General features: G+C 43.6%; 1 protein-coding gene across 1 annotated transcript in view; it reads right to left on the bottom strand.

Moving 5' to 3' along the window:
- The window catches only part of caskin1 (CASK interacting protein 1), a 711,174-nt gene that overhangs the window by 146,755 nt on the left and 545,627 nt on the right, over nucleotides 1–18,792 (bottom strand). Inside the window, exons 3-6 of the mRNA XM_070856774.1 lie at nucleotides 17,732–17,829; nucleotides 15,316–15,461; nucleotides 4,116–4,211; nucleotides 2,546–2,676 (exon numbers count right to left, since the gene is read on the bottom strand). Of these exons, the coding sequence (XP_070712875.1) occupies nucleotides 2,546–2,676; nucleotides 4,116–4,211; nucleotides 15,316–15,461; nucleotides 17,732–17,829 (471 nt within the window). The remainder of the gene's footprint in view (nucleotides 1–2,545; nucleotides 2,677–4,115; nucleotides 4,212–15,315; nucleotides 15,462–17,731; nucleotides 17,830–18,792) is intronic.

Here is an 18,792-nt window from a genome sequence, read left to right as displayed (position 1 = left end):
TATAAATACGTTGTTGTTGTTGTTGGTCTAATGCTACACTATCATAACCATCTGAAATGGAGATACTATGGCCCCAAGTTTCCACATGATTTGCTCCTGATTTTTAGGAGCAACTGGTGGAGAACGGAGTATCTTAGAAATCGCAATTCTCCACATTTAAGTTTTCTGTAGTTCTAGTCATGTAGAACTTTGGAACAGAATTTTTTTTTCAAAAGGGGGCTTGTCCAGCCACTGACGCCTGATTTGAAAGTTTCCACAGTGAAAACGTACTCCAAACTAACTTAGAATGGAGCAAGTGAAGATTTTTGTAGGCCTGAAAAAACCTTGTCTACACATTAAAAAATCAGGCGCAGGTTACAAATTAGGCGTCGGGAACGAGGTGGGGGGGGGGGGGGGGAAGGGAAGTCATTACATTCTACAATAAATCCTTAGTTATACTTATACAAATATTATACAAATAAATCCAACCTGAATAAAAATTTATAAGCAAAGAAAAGATTAAATAAACCATCTTCCTACCTGTGTGAAAGTGCTTCAGGCAGGGAGAAGGTTGCAGGAAGCCTCACAAGTTGAGGCAGCCATTCCCGACGGCAGGGGTGGGGAGGAGGCAGTGAGGGCCCGACCGACGGCAGCGGGGGGGAGGCAGTGAGGAGGCAGCCGTTCCCGACGGCGGGGGGGGGGGGGGGAGGCAATGAGAAGGCTGCAGGAAGCCTCAGAAGTTGAGGCAGCCGTTCCCGACGGCAGGAGGGGGGCGGGCCCCCTGCCGTTGGTCGGGCCCATCGGGAAATGGCTGCCTCAACTTCTGAGGCTTCCTGCAGCCTTCTCACTGCTGCAAGAAGCCTCAGTGCTGATCATGGAAGGGCAATGTGGTTTTATTAAAAAATGTTAAAAATTGAACAGCTACAAAGAACTACAAAAATGGCCGAGTGCCAATGTTTCCTTCACACTGCGCGTGCGCGAACGCTCCAACGCGCACGCGCAGGGTTGCCGGCACGAAAAAACTAATTTAAATGGTACCCGCCCCCTCCTACTTACAAAATCGGCGCGAGTGGTAGGCTCCGCCCCCTGGGCGCCGCGCCAAGCTGACATCGAGCTGCAAAGCGCTCGAGAATAGCGCGTTTTTTTTCAGGTGCCGTTTTCGGCGCGAAAAACGGGCGCCCAGCTCGGAGGGGCCTACATACTGAGCACACATACAGCCGCTGATGTATTTATTTAAATAGAGATATGAAACACAAATCATTTCGTAAAATACAGAGTACAATATTAAATAAATACAATGAGAAACCCATAATGAATTAATTATCCATCCTAAGTATCAATTCAGAAGCAATAAAATAGTCTTTTAGGTTTTGGAAAACAAAATCCTGATTATTGGCAAAGCAAATTCAATAATTTTATTCCCTCATACCACTTTTTATATTGAAGTGAAGTAAATTGTAACAGGTTATTAAAAGCCAGCTTTATGTCTGCTAAAAAAGCAAAGTCAGCAGTCTAATGCTTATAAGCACTGAATTATTTTGTAGGCAGGTTTCCAAACCAATACCACAATCAACAATTAGTACAGATATGCATTTCCAAGTGAGGCTCAACCAGATTCCCATGATCTAATCAGCAGAAAACTCCATTTGTGTCTACGAGCTTTTGCTCAATGCACAAATTATCAAAAACAATAACATGCATTTAACGTAGTGAAATATCGCAAGGCGCTTCACAGAAGCGTTATCAAACAAAATTTGACACCGAGCCACAGAAACAGATATCAGGACAGATGACTAAAAACTTGGTCAAAGAGGTAGGCTTTAAGGAGCATCTTAAGGAGGAGAGAGAGGTAGAGAGGGGGGGAGAGGTTTAGGGAGGGAATTCCAGAGCTTAGTGTTATAGCGCTGGAGGAGGTTACAGAGATAGGGAGAAAGGAGACCATGGAGGGATTTGAAAACAAGGATGAAAATGTTAAAATTGAGCCGTTGCTGGACCAGGAGCCAATGCAGGTCAGTGACTGCAAGCGTGATGGGTGAACGGGACCTTTGAAGCAAATTGTTCAGATCCACTTGAATCCTTCTACTATCATCTGTACTGACCAGCTGACCACAATGGTTGGTGTCTTCAGCAAGTTTGATGCAACTGCTAGAAGTAGCCTCCTCTATTTTGCTTTTGAAAGTGCAAAGAGCAAGGGACAAGAAAACAATTCCTTGCACACCTCTACTGGTTACGGATCAAGAAATAGAGCTTCATCACCTTCTGCTACAGCAGATGCACAGAGATCCTAAGTAACAAGTAAAGTCGGAGTGAAATACAAGAGAGCCACAGCACAAAATAACAAGCTATTTGGATAATGTAACAAAAGGCTCTTGAGTGCATCGCCTTAGCATTAATGATTACTCTTCCAATCATCTTTAGTTTTGATTTGGGGCATCCAGTTTGCCAGAGACAATTTACTTGCCACAACAATTACAGTAAACAAACAGGCAGCAGTGATTGATTTTTGAAGTCAATTCAAAGAATTTTTTAGAAAATCAAAATAGGAAACGAGATTTAAGAAGCTAACCTTATAATGTCGATATGTCCATTCTTGGCAGCCAGGTGTAGGGGGCTAGTACCATTGGGATCAGTGATGTCCCCAGGCTTTGCTTCAAGCAGGGCCGCACACATGTTACTGCTTAGGAGTAACTGCACCACCTAAATGAATACCCAAGGGATTCAGTTAGCGCTGACATTGAAAGAGGCAACAGATCGAACAAGAGCAAAAACAACAACTTGCATTTATATAGCGCCTTTAACATAGTAAAATGTCCCAAAGCGCTTCACGTGAGTGTAATCAAACAAAATGTGACACCGGGCCACATAAGGAGCTATTAAGATAGGCGACTAAAAGCTTGGTCAAAGAGGCAGGTCTTAAAGAGCTTCTTAAAAGAACATAAGAAATAGGAGCAGGACTGGTCCATTTGGCCCCTCGAGCCTGCTCCACCATTCAATTAAAAACATGGCTAATCTTCTACCTCAACTCCACTTGCCTGGACTAACGCCATATCCCTTAATATCAAAAAATCTATCGATCTCTGTCTTGAATATACTCAATGACTGAGCCTCCATAGCCCTCTGGGATAGAGAATTCCAAAGGAGGAGAGCGAGGTAGAGAGGTGAAGAGGTTTAAGGAGGGTAATGCAGGGCTTGGGGCCAAGGCAGCTGAAGGCATGGTCGCCAATGGTGGAGTGATTAAAACCGGGGAATGAGAATATGAGAATTGGGTAAGGTAAGGTTCACCCTTGGGGCTGGTCTCCTAGCATTTCAACATGTGTAATGGATTGTAAACCAGGAATGCTCTTTTGCAATTGTCATGGTAACAAGGCTCACTGTGCAGATGGAGCTCTTGCATATCTCTTACATTACTGCATTATTAAATGAGCTTATCAATAGGGCTAAGAATCTCTGGTCTCTAGACACTAGTATGGATTTCCTGCGGGAAGGCAGTGAATTGCTGGCTGGTCTGGAACATGATGGCATGGCTTCTGAGCATATCGCTGGTATCATCACCTTTTGTAACCTAGTGCAGAGCCTGTTGGTAGGCTGACAGCTTACATAACTCAGAGACAGGATAGTCACAGGTGTGACATGCCACTGAAGCAATGCAAATGTATCAACACAAACATCTGAAATCTGATTCGAATCACAAAAAGGATGGGTTTGCGTTGTATAAAAAGTGGACATATTCTGAAATGTTGTTGCATTTCTTACAGTGATTGGACAAAATTGTGGATTTTCGTAGGTATGGTTTTTCAGAAGGCTTTGTGAACAGGACCGGAATAGAACATGTGAGAATTCTACATCATCAAACTGAAAACAATTCTGAGGAATTTGGAAGAGAACATTAGATAAGAGTGAACTCCTCTCCCTCCTGCTCCCTTTCCACCTCCCCCCTATCCACCAGAACAGCATAAGACCAATTTCTTAGAGGAAGGCAGAGCAGATCTTAAAACAGGTGACTGCCTCACATACACAAACTTAGACAAAACCAAAACCCTTAACACTGTGGCTAACACTAGACTGCAATAGTAAATTCCAACTAGAAATAATATACCTTCAAAACAATAATTGCCAACTTAGTGTTCTCAACTTACCCCAACTCTGCCAAATTCACAGGCCAGGTCCAAGGGCGTCTTTCCAGCGATATCCACTATACACGGGTTTGACTGATGTTGCAAAAGCATCTCGGACTAAGAAAAGAAAAGACATGCGATTTAGTCTGGTACTTTGTCATTGCACACTATCACGGGGAATTTCCTCGGGCTTTCTCCTGCTCCGCTGCTGTAACTTTGGCAAAAACCCCGTTTACCCATGTAAATAGGGTTTCAGCAGGACTTGTGTCGAAGTTCCGGTGATGGAAAAGGAGAAGGCTCGAAGAAACTCATCCTCAATCTCTTCAAATGTGAACAGTTTATGAAATCACTCTTCGGTGAAGAAACAGAAGTGGCCACAATAGCAGTAGATCTTTGGAGCATTCAGTCCCAGACAGGCCAGATATTAGATCACAGTGAGATCCAGATCAATCCTTGATATAGTCATTAGAATGCCAATTGGCAATACAATAGGTTCTACTGATAGGATAGTGACTTTGTCCAGTGATTGGGCTAGAAATTCGGTATCGCCCACTTTGAGGCGGTGACGCCATCTAGGCGTGACTTTTAGCGCCAAGCAATGTCTACCGCCTCAAAATGGGATATTCAGTTGTATCGCCCCAAGAGGAGAGTGGAGCGCTAAGGGAAGTGTTGCACAATCCTCTTCAGGTGCTAACGGCCCATCACGGGCAGTAGCACGGGAGTGCTTCTCAACTTGAGGCGCTGGGATATCGGTATCCTAGTGCCTAAAGAGGAGGTGAGGTTGACCATGTGAAACCTGTATAAAAATGGAAGGGAGGCGACCAACAGCCTTCCACAGGTAAGAGAGGTATGTAATTGTTAAAAATTTGACTCTCAACACTTGCCCCTTCATTCCCTGCGATATTGACCGGGATCCTTTGAACACAGTCTGCTACCCCTGGTTGGGAGTAGCGCCAGGCACTACGGCAGGTGAAAGCAGTCAATTTCAGAAACGCAAAGGAGGCGTTGCACACTTTTCACGTCACCAAGTGGGCGGCGCTAGAGTGCGCGGCGCTAAATGACAGCGCGGCCGCTAAACCACCAGTGAAGTTCGCGGCAGGCTGTCATAGCATGCCGCTCGGGCGGTAGGTGTTTAGTGGTCCCTTAGCGCTCTTCTCTGGCGCTAATGGTGGCGCTAAACAACCAAATTTCTCCCCTATTAGGTGAGGCATATAGACCAGATATAACCCTCAGTATGTGCCGAGTTAGCTGAGCCAGGATGCAGATTGGGCAACATGCTCGTGGGTGTCATTGAGGACAGGAATGACCTCAGCCGCAAGAGCCTCAATAGTTAAATAGGCTGAGGGCACTCAATGTTAAAATTCACAAATAATGACCATAATTGGGTGTAATACTGGAGGGTGCCTGTGCAACATAGACGAACAAGAGATTGATACCTTCACACGAGAAAGGGAGAAAGTGAGTCAGAAAAAAGAAAAGTAATACAGAAAAATAAATACAATTTATGTTGACTTTGAGTACTGAGCTTTGATGAGTAACTTATGATGTACATATCATTTGTACCATGCAACTGAGATGAATGAATTTAAAATTCGAGAGAGATACAATGAACCAGACAGCACATCTACAGTCACAAAAACATATTACAGCTGTTTTATCTGTTCTAGTACAGCTCACGCATATTTACAATAGTCCAAGCTATTCATAAAGCATACACAGTGTGTTTAATACTCACGACTACTGTATTATACGATTTAACTGTAGATAACGTTAAAAAGGTTAAAAAGGTCAAGCGATAAGTACTTGCTATTCTGCTGAAATTTCTTTCTTACATAAGATGGGATTTGGTTTACTAATAGCTGTGCTGATAGAATTAGTTTTTTAAAATTATCCTTCAGTTAAATAAAGTTCTAGTTAAGCATTACTTGAAGTTTAGATAATCCTGGTAATTAACAGGGGCTCCCCAGAGAGGATATTGTTTATAACAGAGAATGAACAAACAAGGCTTTCTGAGTAGCACAAAGTATGTGTGATGTGCATGTTCTTTTTCTTTTCTTTATTCATTCATGGGATGTGGGCACCACTGGTAAGGCCAGCATTTATTGCCCATCCCTAGTTGCCCTTGAGAAGGTGACGGTGAGCTGCCTTCTTGAACCATTGCAGCCCATATAGTGAAGGTTCTCCCACAGTGTTGCTACTTAGGGAGTTCCAGGATTTTGACCCAGTGACAATGAAGGAATGGTGATATATTTCCAAGTCAGAATGGTGCGTGACTTGAAGGAGAATGTGGAGGTGGTGGTGTTCTCATGCGCCTGCTGCCCTTGTCCTTCGAGGTAGTAGAGGTCATAGGTTTGAGAGGTGCTGTTGAATTGGCGAGTTGCTGCAGTGCATCTTGGAAATGGTAGTACCAATGGTGGAGGGAGTGAATGTTTAAGGTGGTTGATGGGGTGCAAATCAAGTGGGCTGCTTTGTCCTGGATGGTGTCGATCTTCTTGACTGTTGTTCGAGCTGCACTCATCCAGACAAGTGGAGAGTATTCCATCACACTCCTGACTTGTGTGGAAAGGCTTTGAGGAGTGCCGAGGTCTAGTCATATACACTCTGGCCTGTTGCTCCCAATCTGTTTTCTGCAAGTGTCTGGTTCAAGTAGCCGCAAGCTTGGCTTGTTCCTGAACAAAAGCCTGCGTGGTGCTCAACTAGTATGTCAAGAGGCCAAGGATACTGTAACTTCTGTAAGCAGATAGGACCTGATGGGGAAATGGTCAACTAGAAAAAGTCATTTATCTTACATTCACCCTGGAAAGTAGGCATTTGAGAGGTAATCTTAGAGATGTGTACAAGATCGTAAATGGTATGGAAAAGGCAAATCCAGAATATTACTTTACATTAAATTGTGGGTGTACGACAAGGGGACATAGGTTCAAACTAGTAAAAGATAAATTTGGCACTGATATCAGAAAGTTTTTCTTCACAAAGAAAGTGATCTGGACATGGAATGGACTTGCAGATAAAGCAGGCAAAAACCCTGGCATCCTTTAAGAATCATTAGACACTGCAATGAGGGAACTGTGGAGTGCTTCTGGATGAATGAACCAAAATGGACAGAATGGTCTTTCTCTTCTAATATCACTTTGTGATTTTGTGATGTCTACTGTTTTGCACATTACGGTTTCGGTGGTAGATTCACGCTAATATTGGTGTTTAAAAAAAGTGTGGGGGGGGACAAATCTGACCTAGACAAGAAAAATATCTTCCAACTTCACGAATATGTTGGCTACAGGGACATAGGCCGTACTTTCCCCCGGATAAAATGTGTGGGTTTGGAGCATGGGGCAATTAAATTGTTAAAAATGGGGTTCCTGACCTGATCCTGCCTTCAACCCACTCACTTCCAGTTTTCCCAGCGGGCGGGTAGCCAACCCATTCCCAAAGGGCGTTACCTCAATTTAAATATTGTAATGAGGCTGGAAGCCTCTATTTCCCCCTCCATTTTAAATTTAAATGCCTGGGGATGGATTTCACCCAAGTTGTGAAACTTGGCAATTAAACCATGACAGGAGCTGCTGGATCCAGGAGGTAAATGGCTTTATACCTACCTCCTGGATCCAGGGGCCCGACCATATCCACCTCCTGCGATCAGAGACCGCACCCCCACCAACCCCCTCACCCCCCACCCACCCGTCCCACTCTCCCAACCCTACCACCTCTCCCACCCCACCCCCTCTCCCCACCCACCAACCCCACCTCCTCTCCCCACCCCTCCCACTCCATCCCCTCTCCGCACCCCCTCCCTTCTCCCCAACCACCCCTCCCACCCCACCCCCTCTCCCCATCCACCTGCCCCTCCCACTCTCCCCACCCCTCCTACTCTCCCCACCCTACCACCACTCCTAACCCACACCCTCTCCCACCCCACACCCTCTCCCCATCCACCACCCACCCACCCCCTCTCCCCACCCCTCCCACTCTCCCCACCCTACCACCACTCCTAACCCACACCCTCTCCCACCCCACCCCCTCTCCCCATCCACCCATCCCTCCCACTCTCCCCACCCCCTCTCCCAACCCTACCACCACTCCCAACCCACACCCTCTCTCACCCCTCCCCCTCTCCCCACCCACCCACCACCACTATGATTTCCCCGCATTCTCTCATTGTGTCCAAATTTGTTTCTCAGATCCAGACATTCTTAACTCCGTTATGCATTGCTGCCTCATAACACACTGCAGATGGTGCACTTACAGGTACTTCTTATGTTCTTACGGTACATAATACATGGTTCCGGGACTAAATTATGAGGACAGATTGCATAGACTTGGCTTGTATTCACTTGAGTGTGGAAGATTATGAGGTGGTTTAATTGAGGTGTTTAAGATGATTAAAGGAATTGACAGGGTAGATAGTGACGAACTATTTCCCAGGTGGGGGAGTCCAGAACAAGAGGTCATAACCTAATATCAGGAAGCACTCACACAAAAGGTAGTGAAAATCTGAAACTTTCTCCCTTAAAAAGCTATTGCAGCTGGGTTTCAACTGAAACTTTAAAAACTGAGATTGATAGGTTTTTTTTAGTCTAACAGTATTGAGGGATATGGAACCAAGGTGGGTAAATGGAGTTAAGTTACAGATCAGCCATGATCCAGTTGAAAGGTGGAACAGGCTCGAGGGGCTGAATGGCTTACTCCTGTTCCTACCTTCTTATATCTATTAAATCAGAGCAATCCCCATAATAATTATTCAGCTGCTCGTGAACACCATCTGCTGCAAAGAGGTTTATACGGTGCAGAGATTTCTGAAGTAACATCATGCTAGCAGATCAGTGCCGCAAGGAGCTCTGTGGGCTCAACCGTACAGCGAAGAGAATTTACTTGAAACCTACATTCCACTAATCCTTCAGGGGCTGAAATAAAGTTCCAGGACCAAAGCACAAAGAACTCAGAACATTACAGTTTATTCAGAATGCACCTGGATTGGAGGGAGGCTACTTAAGTCTATTCCATTAAAAAATTCCATCAGGGTAAATCACTGTGAAGAACAGAAGTAATTGGGGATAATATTGAATTTTGCCGATGGTGCAAAACGGGCAAAATCGATTGTCACCCGGTATACAGCTCTCCAGATTTAGTGAACGGAAATGAAAATGGGGAGTGGTGTATATCAATGGGGCAGCTGAATCGATATCATCCATTTTACACTATCGTCCAAAGTTAAAATTACCCACATTGTGTCCACAGTGTTAAAGCCGCAAGGTTCAGAGTTAACAAAGCCAGGATAATAAGGGACTGAGAATGGCGTGTAGGAATTGTCACCAGAGTTCTCCAGCTCTTCCACCGTAACGCCAGCAGCAACTCCGGAAAGATGCCGTATGCGGTGTCTGCTTCCGTGGCTCTTCCTCAAAGTTCTGACCAAGAATCCCAGTGGAAATTCACCCCAAGATGTGAGCTCATAACTGACCAAGTGCTCTCAATGATGCAGCAAACTCCTCTTGCAAAACATCGGCAGACTGTATAGAGTCTATTACTTCCTTGTACCTGTAGCCAGTTTATCGTCTTTATAAAATATACTGTTAACCAATTGTCTGGGTTTATGTTAAGTATTGTATAGTTGCGGTAAGGAAAAATAAATGAAAGAGCCGAAAAGTTATGTGCTTGGCTTAACGGGTAAATGTACTCCCTAGCTCTGTAACCTCTTCCAGCCTGACAGCCCTCCTTCAACTCTGTGTTCCTCCAACTCTGGCTTCTTGTGCATCCTCCATTTTCTTTGCTGCACCATTGGTGGTGGTGCCTTCAGCCCTCTAGGCTCTAAACTCTAGAATTCTCTCCCCAAGCCTCTCAACCTCTCTCCTCCTTTGAGACACTCTTAAAACCTACTTCTCCGACCAACTATTTGGCCACCTGTCCAAATGTGTTATTTTTTGACTCTGTCAATATTTTTCTGATTACGCTGCTGTGAAGCCCCTTGGGATGTTTTATTACATTGAAGTCGCTATATAAATGCAGGTTGTTGTTGCCTGGTAGTATTCAGCTGTAGAATGGAGGAAACGTCTATATTCAATCCCCGGCCTATGCTACGTTAGCTGACCTCATCTGGACAGTGGTAGGAGTGTTCTAATTGATGCTGGCATCTGAGCTATGGAGTTAAAATTTGGTCTGGTTTTCTGCCTGTTATCTACTGACCCCTGCTGGAATGCATGTGTGTACAAGTGTAGAGATTGGCCCAGGGCATGGACGGATACAGCTGTGATGTCCCTACAGACAACAGTTCTGCCAACACTCACTACCGAGGTTCACGTATTAAGAATACCACTTGTGTGAAGTACTGGAGGACTTCATCCCACATTACAACAGTGACTACACTCCAAAAGTACTTCATTGTCTGTAATGCGCTTTGAGATGTCTGGTGTTCGTGAAAGGTGCTATATAAATGTAATGGGTCAACACTTCGCAAGGGAAGAGGGGAATACAGGAAAGAAGTTGGATGCTAGAAAACTGGTTCTCTCTTAACACCTTGGGATGTTATTTCTGACCATAGAATTTCAGAAATACAATGAATAGCAACGTATTTAAGTGGCAGCCAAGTACATTAGATTGTTAGCACATACAGAAAGTGTCTGGCACTGCAGTAGGACTAAGGATGCGAAATGTAGTTTGGGTAGAGAGTTGACATTGACTAGGTCAGAACACCCAACAGATAGGATCCAAATGAACAGACGAGAAAATATAAATGAAACTCAGTGTACTGCCCAACGACAGAGAGTAGAGCTCTTGCTTTAATATTTCATAGATATATTTTTGAGCAGAAACATACATTTGAAATTCCATTTGCGAATACCAATGAATTAATATCAACCAGCAATTCTAGGGCCGGACTTGAGATGACAGTCAGTCAGGCACAATGGGATCATTATGTAGAATTTACAGCACAGAAACAGGCTATTTGGCCCAACTGGTCTATGACGGTGTTTATGCTCCACAAAACCTCTTCCCTTTCTATTTGCTTCATCCCAGCCCATCAACATATCCTTCTATTCCTTTCTCCCTCATGTGTTTATCTAGCTTCCCTTTAAAGGCATCTATGCTATTCGCCTCAACTGCTCCTTGTGGTAGCGAGTTCCACAATGTAACCACTGTCTGGGTAAACAAGTTTCTCCTGAATTCCTTATTGGTAGTATTAGTGGTCATCTTATATTTATGGCCCTTAGTTTTGGAATCCCCCATAAGTGGAGACATCTCTATGTTTACCCTATTGAAACTCTTTATAATTTGAAAGACCTCTATCAAGTCATCTTTCAATTTTCTCTTTTCTGGAGAAAAAAGCCTCAGCCTGTTCATTCCTGATCGTTGTGCCCTCTCAATTCTGACATCATCCTTGTAAATCTTCTTTTCACTTTCTCCAATGCTTCTATAGCGTTCACTTTCACAAAGATAACAAACCTTCACAAAAGTAGGTTAAGTCAAACGAGGACAGAAATGCAGCAACACAGGATTGGAGCTCTGGACAAACAGGATGAATGACAGCTCCTCCAGCCTCTGCTCTTGCAATTCAATCCGATCCACCTGGATGTCCCAGGGGCCATTACACACATCCATGCTGAACAGACAAACAAATCCTTCACAATCGGCACAGAACTCGGCAAAGCAACAACAGAATTTTTCCTGTTGGGATCGTCGCATCTTTGCCCAGAATTCCTTGATGTCATGTGGTAGCTGTGCTCAGAACTCACTGCAAGGTCCGGAAGTGCCCGAGATCGTGAAGCTACTATTCCCAGAAATGAAACGTCACGTCAAAGGCTTGTACTCAGCCAGCAAGTTCCGTGCCTGCTAAGTTACAGCCGCATTATATGACATTCAGCCCATTTAAACAGACTGTAAGGTCAACTATAAAGGCTTCCGGTTTGCCAAGAGTGCCAGACTGCCTTTTGTATCCGTACCTGCATAGTGAACCAGTAAGACGAGATAAGCTGGTCCAGATAAAACTAAACTCTGAACATTTTTGTTCCAAGGTGGTCAAAAGTGACTTCACCTATGAAAGTGCTATATACATGCATCACTTCAGCAGTTCCTTAGTTCCTATAGAATCTGCATAAATAAATAAATATTGTCCATTGCGCAGAGTCAGAAATGTCTGAGGGCAAAGAAAAAAAGAAGTGATCATGGGATGAAGGTCACTGCTTGTTCATTGGGCTTTGACTGTCACAATGGTTCAGATGTATGTACCTTGGGTGAACCACATCATGTGACCTGGCACCACTTCACGAGCATCCACAGCTAAATCATTGACATTTTGATATTTTGAAAAAAACATTGAACTGGAAGCAAAAGCTCTTCATTTAGCTTTCTGTTTGACCTAGCCTGGCATTTCCTTCCTGTTGGACAGAACTTTTGTAATGGAGATTACCGTCTCCACTCTGTACTTCAGTCTCTTGGTAAAGCAATAACTCATGGCAAATGAGACCAAGTAGGACACATTGAGATTCTAAAAGGATAGATCAGTCCCCATTTAGTAACAAAGGGCAAAATGGCAAGTTGTATCCAACATTGGCTCAGAGGCAGGAAGCAAAGCGTAATGGTTGATGGGTGTTTTTGCGACTGGAAGGATGTTTCCAGTGGGGTTCCGCAGGGCTCAGTACTGGGTCCCTTGCTTTTTGTGATTTTCATAAATGATCTAGACTTGAATATAGGGGGTATGATTAAGAAGTTTGCAGATGATGCTAAAATCGGCTGTGTGGTTGATAATGAAGAAGAAAGCTGCAGACTGCAGGAAAATATCAATCAACTGGTCAGGTGGGCAGAACAGTGGCAAATGGAATTTAATCCAGAGAAGTGTAAGGTAATGCATTTGGGGAGGGCTAACAAGGAAAGCGAATACACATTAAATGGTAGGATACTGAGAAGCATAGAGGAACAAAGGGACCTTGGGAGTGCATGTCCACAGATCCCTGAAAGTAGCAGGCCAAGTAGATAAGGTGGTTAAGAAGGCATACGAAATGCTTGCCTTTATTAGCCGAGGCATAGAATATAAGAGCAGAGGGGGTTATGCTTGAACTGTATAAAACATTGGTTAGGCCACAGCTGGAGTACTGCATGCAGTTCTGGTCACCGCATTACAGGAAGGATGTGATTGCACTAGAGAGGGTACTGAGGAGATTTACAAGGATGTTGCTGTGAGTGGTGAATCTAAGCTATGAGGACAGATTGGATAGGCTGGATTTGTTTTCATTGGAACAGAGGAGGCTGAGGGGAGACCTCATTGAGGTGTATAAAATTATGAAGGGCCTAGATATAGTGGATAGAAAGGCCTATTTCCTTTAGCAGATGGGTCAACAACCAGGGGGCATAAATTTAAAGTAATTGGCAGGTTTAGAGGGGATTTAAGGGGAAATTTCTTCATGCACAGGGTTGTGAGGGTCTGGAACTCACTGCCTGAAAGGAAGGCAGAAACCCTCACCACATATTAAAAGTACTTGGATGTGCACCTGAAGTGCCGTAACCTGCAGGTTTACGGACCTAGAGCTGGAAAGTGGGATTAGGCTAGATAGCCTCTTGTTGACCAGCATGGACACGATGGGCCAAAATGGCCTCCTTCCGTACTGTGATTCTATGATTCTATGAAAGGTTTTCCTTTTTTGGGGGGGTCATTGTTGAAAGGATACTTCCTGTAGCTATGGTCGAGATGCACAGAATACCACTTCCTGTACACTGATAGACTATTCACGAGACTGTTCAATGATAAAATGGCTGCGAATCTACGGCATTGATTTTGGCAGGGCATGTCCTAAACATTTTATTATTCTGAAGAACAACTCCAAATGTAAAGCAGGCCATAAGTCTTCAGGGCTGTGTGTCACCATTGTGGCAATCAAAGCCCAATGAACAGACCTTCATTCCATGATCACTAACACGGTTGAGATGCAATAGTGAAAGGAGCAGTGGTGCAAAAGGGGACTGGGAGCCACAGCTTCGGAATGAAACATCTTGGTTTAGGAATTCCAAGAACGATCCCTGCAGCTGAATGGGTAGGCCTGAGGCAACCTGATTTTGGATCACCGGTTAGGCCGCTTTAGACCTTGCAACCCAATTTTGCACAGGGGGCCTCAATCAGGCGTTAGGCCCCTTATTTGCATATGCCATGGGTCTAACGTCTGTTTCAGGAGCAGGACCTAGACGCCTTTTTTTTGCCTATGTCAATATGGCAGACTGTTTGTAATGAGGGCGCACTTCGTGCCTGGCATATTGGGGGCTTAGATGCCTGTTTAGTGCCCGAAAATGGGCGACATCGAATTTCGAGGCTCATATATATCTAGTCTTTGAAACACAGAGAAAGTAATGGAAGTCAGTACATGACAATTGATTGATAACTAATTTTACTTACGACCACACAAGGATAAGTTATTGGAGTGATTTAATTTGGCACATTCCTTTAATAATTCTGGGCACGGTTTGGTGGCAGTGTATGGACATAATGAAGGTTGTATAATAGATCAGATCCTTCTACAATTTACTGCTTGCAAATGTTTTCAAATCAAAATAGATCTATCTTCATTTGGAGCCATGCATAGGGTCTTATCTTAACAATTAGAACAATCTATTTGTCTCTTAAATGTCTCTTTTCTGGTGGACACAGTTGAGATCCATGTCTTTCCTGAGTGCCCACTGTGTGAAGTTAATGGCTGCAGGCAACAGGGTATTATAGAATCATACAGCTCAGAAGGAGGCCATTCGGCCCAATATGCCTGTGCCGGCCCTTCGAAAGAGCGATCCAATTAGCTCCGGTCTCCCATAGCCCTGCAATGTTTTCCTTTTCATGTATGAATCCAATTCCCTTTCGAAAGTTACTATTGAATCTGCTTCCCCCACCCCAGCCTTTCAGGCAAATCATAACAACTCCTGCATTTAAAAAAAAATCTCCCCTCTGGTTCTTTATCTAAATAGCTTTCATTCTGGGGAAACAGGGGATAATTTACCATTTTACTTCCGTTTCTACATTTAGAACAAATTGATGACATGAAAATTGATTGCAGATTGTAGTTGTAAACATTAGAAGATACAGGTGTACACAAACTGATTATGGTTATGCCTGTGGCTTGTCCCTTCTCTAGGAGGAAGAAGTATTGCCCATGAAATCAGTTTAGTACAAGTATAATTCAATCATCCCTTTTTCCATCTTAATCTAGAGAGGAACAAAGAAAAAGACGTTAAGATGGTAAAATTCTGTCCTCACCACTTCATAATGTCCATGCTGTGCAGCAAGGTGCAGCGGGATCTGACCTTCATCTGATTGGGAGTTGACACTCGATCCCGCCTTCAGGAGCATTTTCATTGGCTCAGCCTTCCCCTGCCATGCTGCATAGTGTAACGGTCTCATTGCTGCAACCGATTGGGGGGGAAGAGGAGAAAAAAAAAATAGGATTAAAACTGACAATTCATCTTAAGGGACATGTTAGTTATTTCTTTTCAGCCCTGCAGAAGTTAATCATTTTTCATACATCGTAGCTGCCAAAAAGTCCTGAGAGAATTGGACCATGAATGATAAATCCTATCCCTTGTTGCACCTCAATCGTTATGGTTAAATACCATAAAGTCTAGTTTGGTTAAATCTGCACTGCGCCCAAATGATGCTCTTCATGTTCTCCCAACAGCAAGTAATCCCCTGGGTGAAACACACTGACACTTTCCTGTCCTTGGATTATTATAAAACATATTAATTTAGTTATGCTACGGCGTGCAATGCTTATCGTTCTTGGGACAGGAGATGTAGAATTGAAATAAAATTCTGAAAGATGAACAGAGTGGAATTCAAAATTACAAATAATCAAATCTAAGTTCAGAGTTTTAAAAATTGCTGTTATGCCTCAGCATTTCTGTGCAGAGAAATTATAAATTCATAGTCATTTTAAACCAGTGATTAATTTCCCCCTCTGAATATTCAATGAACCTTGCAGTATCTCCTCACAACTTCATGGAAAAATGCAAATTAGATGAAGATTTATGTGTAGCGGGTGACACATTTATTGCCAGGTGGAGGTTACGTACATTATAATTCTCCAGCATTGCAAAACTGTGCGTGACTCCATTCAAATAATACTTTGAGTAAGTTATTCAAACTAATTTTTCACTTCCATGACAACTGAACTTTTGTTAGGAGTTAGCCGTGGCTCAGTGGGCAGTACTCTCGTCTCAGAGTCAGAAGGTCGTGGGTTCAAGTCCCACTCCAGAGACTTGAGCACATAAATCTCGACTGACACTCCAGTGCAGTGCTGAGGGAGTGCTGCACTGTCGGAGGTGCCATCTTTCAGGTGAGGGGTTACACCCAAGCCTCGTCTGTTCTCTCAGGTGGATGTGAAAGATCCCATTCAAAGAATAACAGTTGAGTTCTCCATGGTGTCCCGGCCAATATTTATCCCTCAACCAACATCTAAAACAGATCATCTGGTCGTTTATCACATTGCTGTGTGTGGGAGTTGCTGTGTGCAAAGTGGCTGCCATGTTTCCTACATTACAACAGTGACTGTACTTCAAAAAGTACTTAATTGGCACTAAAACACTTTAGGACATCCTGAGGACATGAAATGCACTATATAAATGCAAGTCTTTCTTGTGAGACTGTTACTCGTTGTTTTTTTGTGTGTAGTGTATGGTGTATATAACACTGCACAACCCTGTTACTTCATTGAAGAAAAGTAGTTTATAATGGAGCATCAGATTAGCAGAGTTACTACAGCCTGCTCCAATACTTTGCAAGGAGCTCCTTATGTTTGATAGAACAGCGATTTCAATGCTGCAGCAGGTACAACGTGAACTTTTCAATGTAATTTTCATGTTTTAAAAAAAATCTTAGTTTCATTAGAGAGAAGATAAAATTAATACCCTTGTTGGGCAGATTAATGGCAGTATCACATTACTGACTCTGTCATCACATCCTTGTCTGTGGTAAAATACCTTACTTTGGTAACACTGTCCCACTTTAACTTTTAACAGTTGCATCACTGATTGACTGTTGTCCCATCTGTATTCCAGAGCAATTGGGCATGTTCAGTCAGACTTTGAGACCCAGAAGCAGTACTGATCATGTCACATGATCTGATATTGCCCATTTTACACTAGTGTCCAAAGCCATAATTACTCCTAAGCTGTTCTCATAAGTACCTGTACCACAGATTATGAGGCACAGTTTGGTTTGAATATCATCTGGCCTGACATACATCCCTGATACTGGCTTAGTGGCTCTGGTAAGTGTCCAAACCACATTTAGCATCAGTTTGCATTAGGTCAGATGTGAGCTCCCTCAATCCCTATGGAACACCTTTATCTTCCTTCCTAGGTCAACATTCAAACCTGGGTCTAGACTTAAAGAACTGTAATTAACACCAACATCATGCCACCTAGCATTCAAAGGCTAGTCGATAAGATGGAGTTTAAACCGCTCAATAGGCAAATCTGCTCTAACCAAATTAACAGTCATAATTTGTCACCAATTTCAGCCTGACTAACAAAAATGTTTGCAGAAGAATGCATTTTGAAAACTGTAAAAATAAAAAACGCAATAGTGAGAGAAAACCTCATTAAATTACTGGAACTGGATTGGAGTCTGCTGAGGGAGAAGGTCGAAGCCATAGAATTGAAGTTTTACGCATCACCTTTGTTGTCCTTAATATCCACTGTGGCCTGGCCTTCAACCAACAGAGAGATGAGCTCGGTATTGCCATTGAGGGCAGCATGGTGCAGGGCGGAAAATCTGCAGAAGCAAAGAACAAGAAATACATTAGCCCCACAAAGAGGTTAAAGTTACTAGTGCACTGGAAGCTAATTGCAGTAACACTTTTCATAAAACATGGTAGCATTTAACATTTGTTGGCTCTCCTGGTGCCTCAGTTGGTTTAGAAAGCAAGTAACTGAGTCACGCGGACCGAAAGACTTCGGGTTGTATTCCCACCCCCCAACCTGTCGTGAGTTAACTAGCCCTCTTAGTTGGGGTGAGAGTTGTGGGCTAGAAGACAAGAACACCAGACAGGATTCCTGACACCATGCTGGTGAAAGCACCTGTGTAGTTTTCCGGTGCAGGCAGGGTTTCAATTGTAATGCCCACTGTGGTGTATGTAGCACACAAATCACTGACTCCTTTGTGACCTTCATCCTTTATTGTTCAGCTTCAGAGTGCCTCCCAGGTGTGGTGGTCAGCCTTATATAGTCCTTGTTACAGGTGCTACTAGGGTTTCCCACCACAGCGTCCTCTGTGGTGTGGCATAGTACTTACATTACATTTAAGGTACTGGGACAATACACACATCATTACATAACATCACCTTCCCCCCCCCCCCCCCAACCTGGACGCAGGACAACGATACACACATCATTACATAACATCACACTTGTCCAACGGAAGGCAGGTGGGCATAGACAGTGCATTAGTATGGTACATATTATTTGTACATTAACTGGTTATTGACTGGTAGTGGAACCTTGATTTCCTTGTTAGCCGTTATCATTAATTGTACTTCATCCATTATTTTACACAAATACAGTGGCCATTCAGCATAAAAAAAGGTAATTCTTATTATAAATTCGCTATCTCACATTAACATAGCTCATTTTAGACTCGCTCTGCCAAACAGAAGTTCTTTGTGGGGACCACCTCTTTGTAAGGCCCTTTTAAGACTCCCAGGTGCATTTCCTCTTTAAGGCACCATCTTTGATGCAG

The sequence above is a fragment of the Pristiophorus japonicus genome, chromosome 15 (assembly GCF_044704955.1).
Source record: "Pristiophorus japonicus isolate sPriJap1 chromosome 15, sPriJap1.hap1, whole genome shotgun sequence".
Classification (NCBI taxonomy): Eukaryota; Metazoa; Chordata; class Chondrichthyes; family Pristiophoridae; genus Pristiophorus; species Pristiophorus japonicus.
This window is presented reverse-complemented; position numbering and strand designations above follow the sequence as displayed.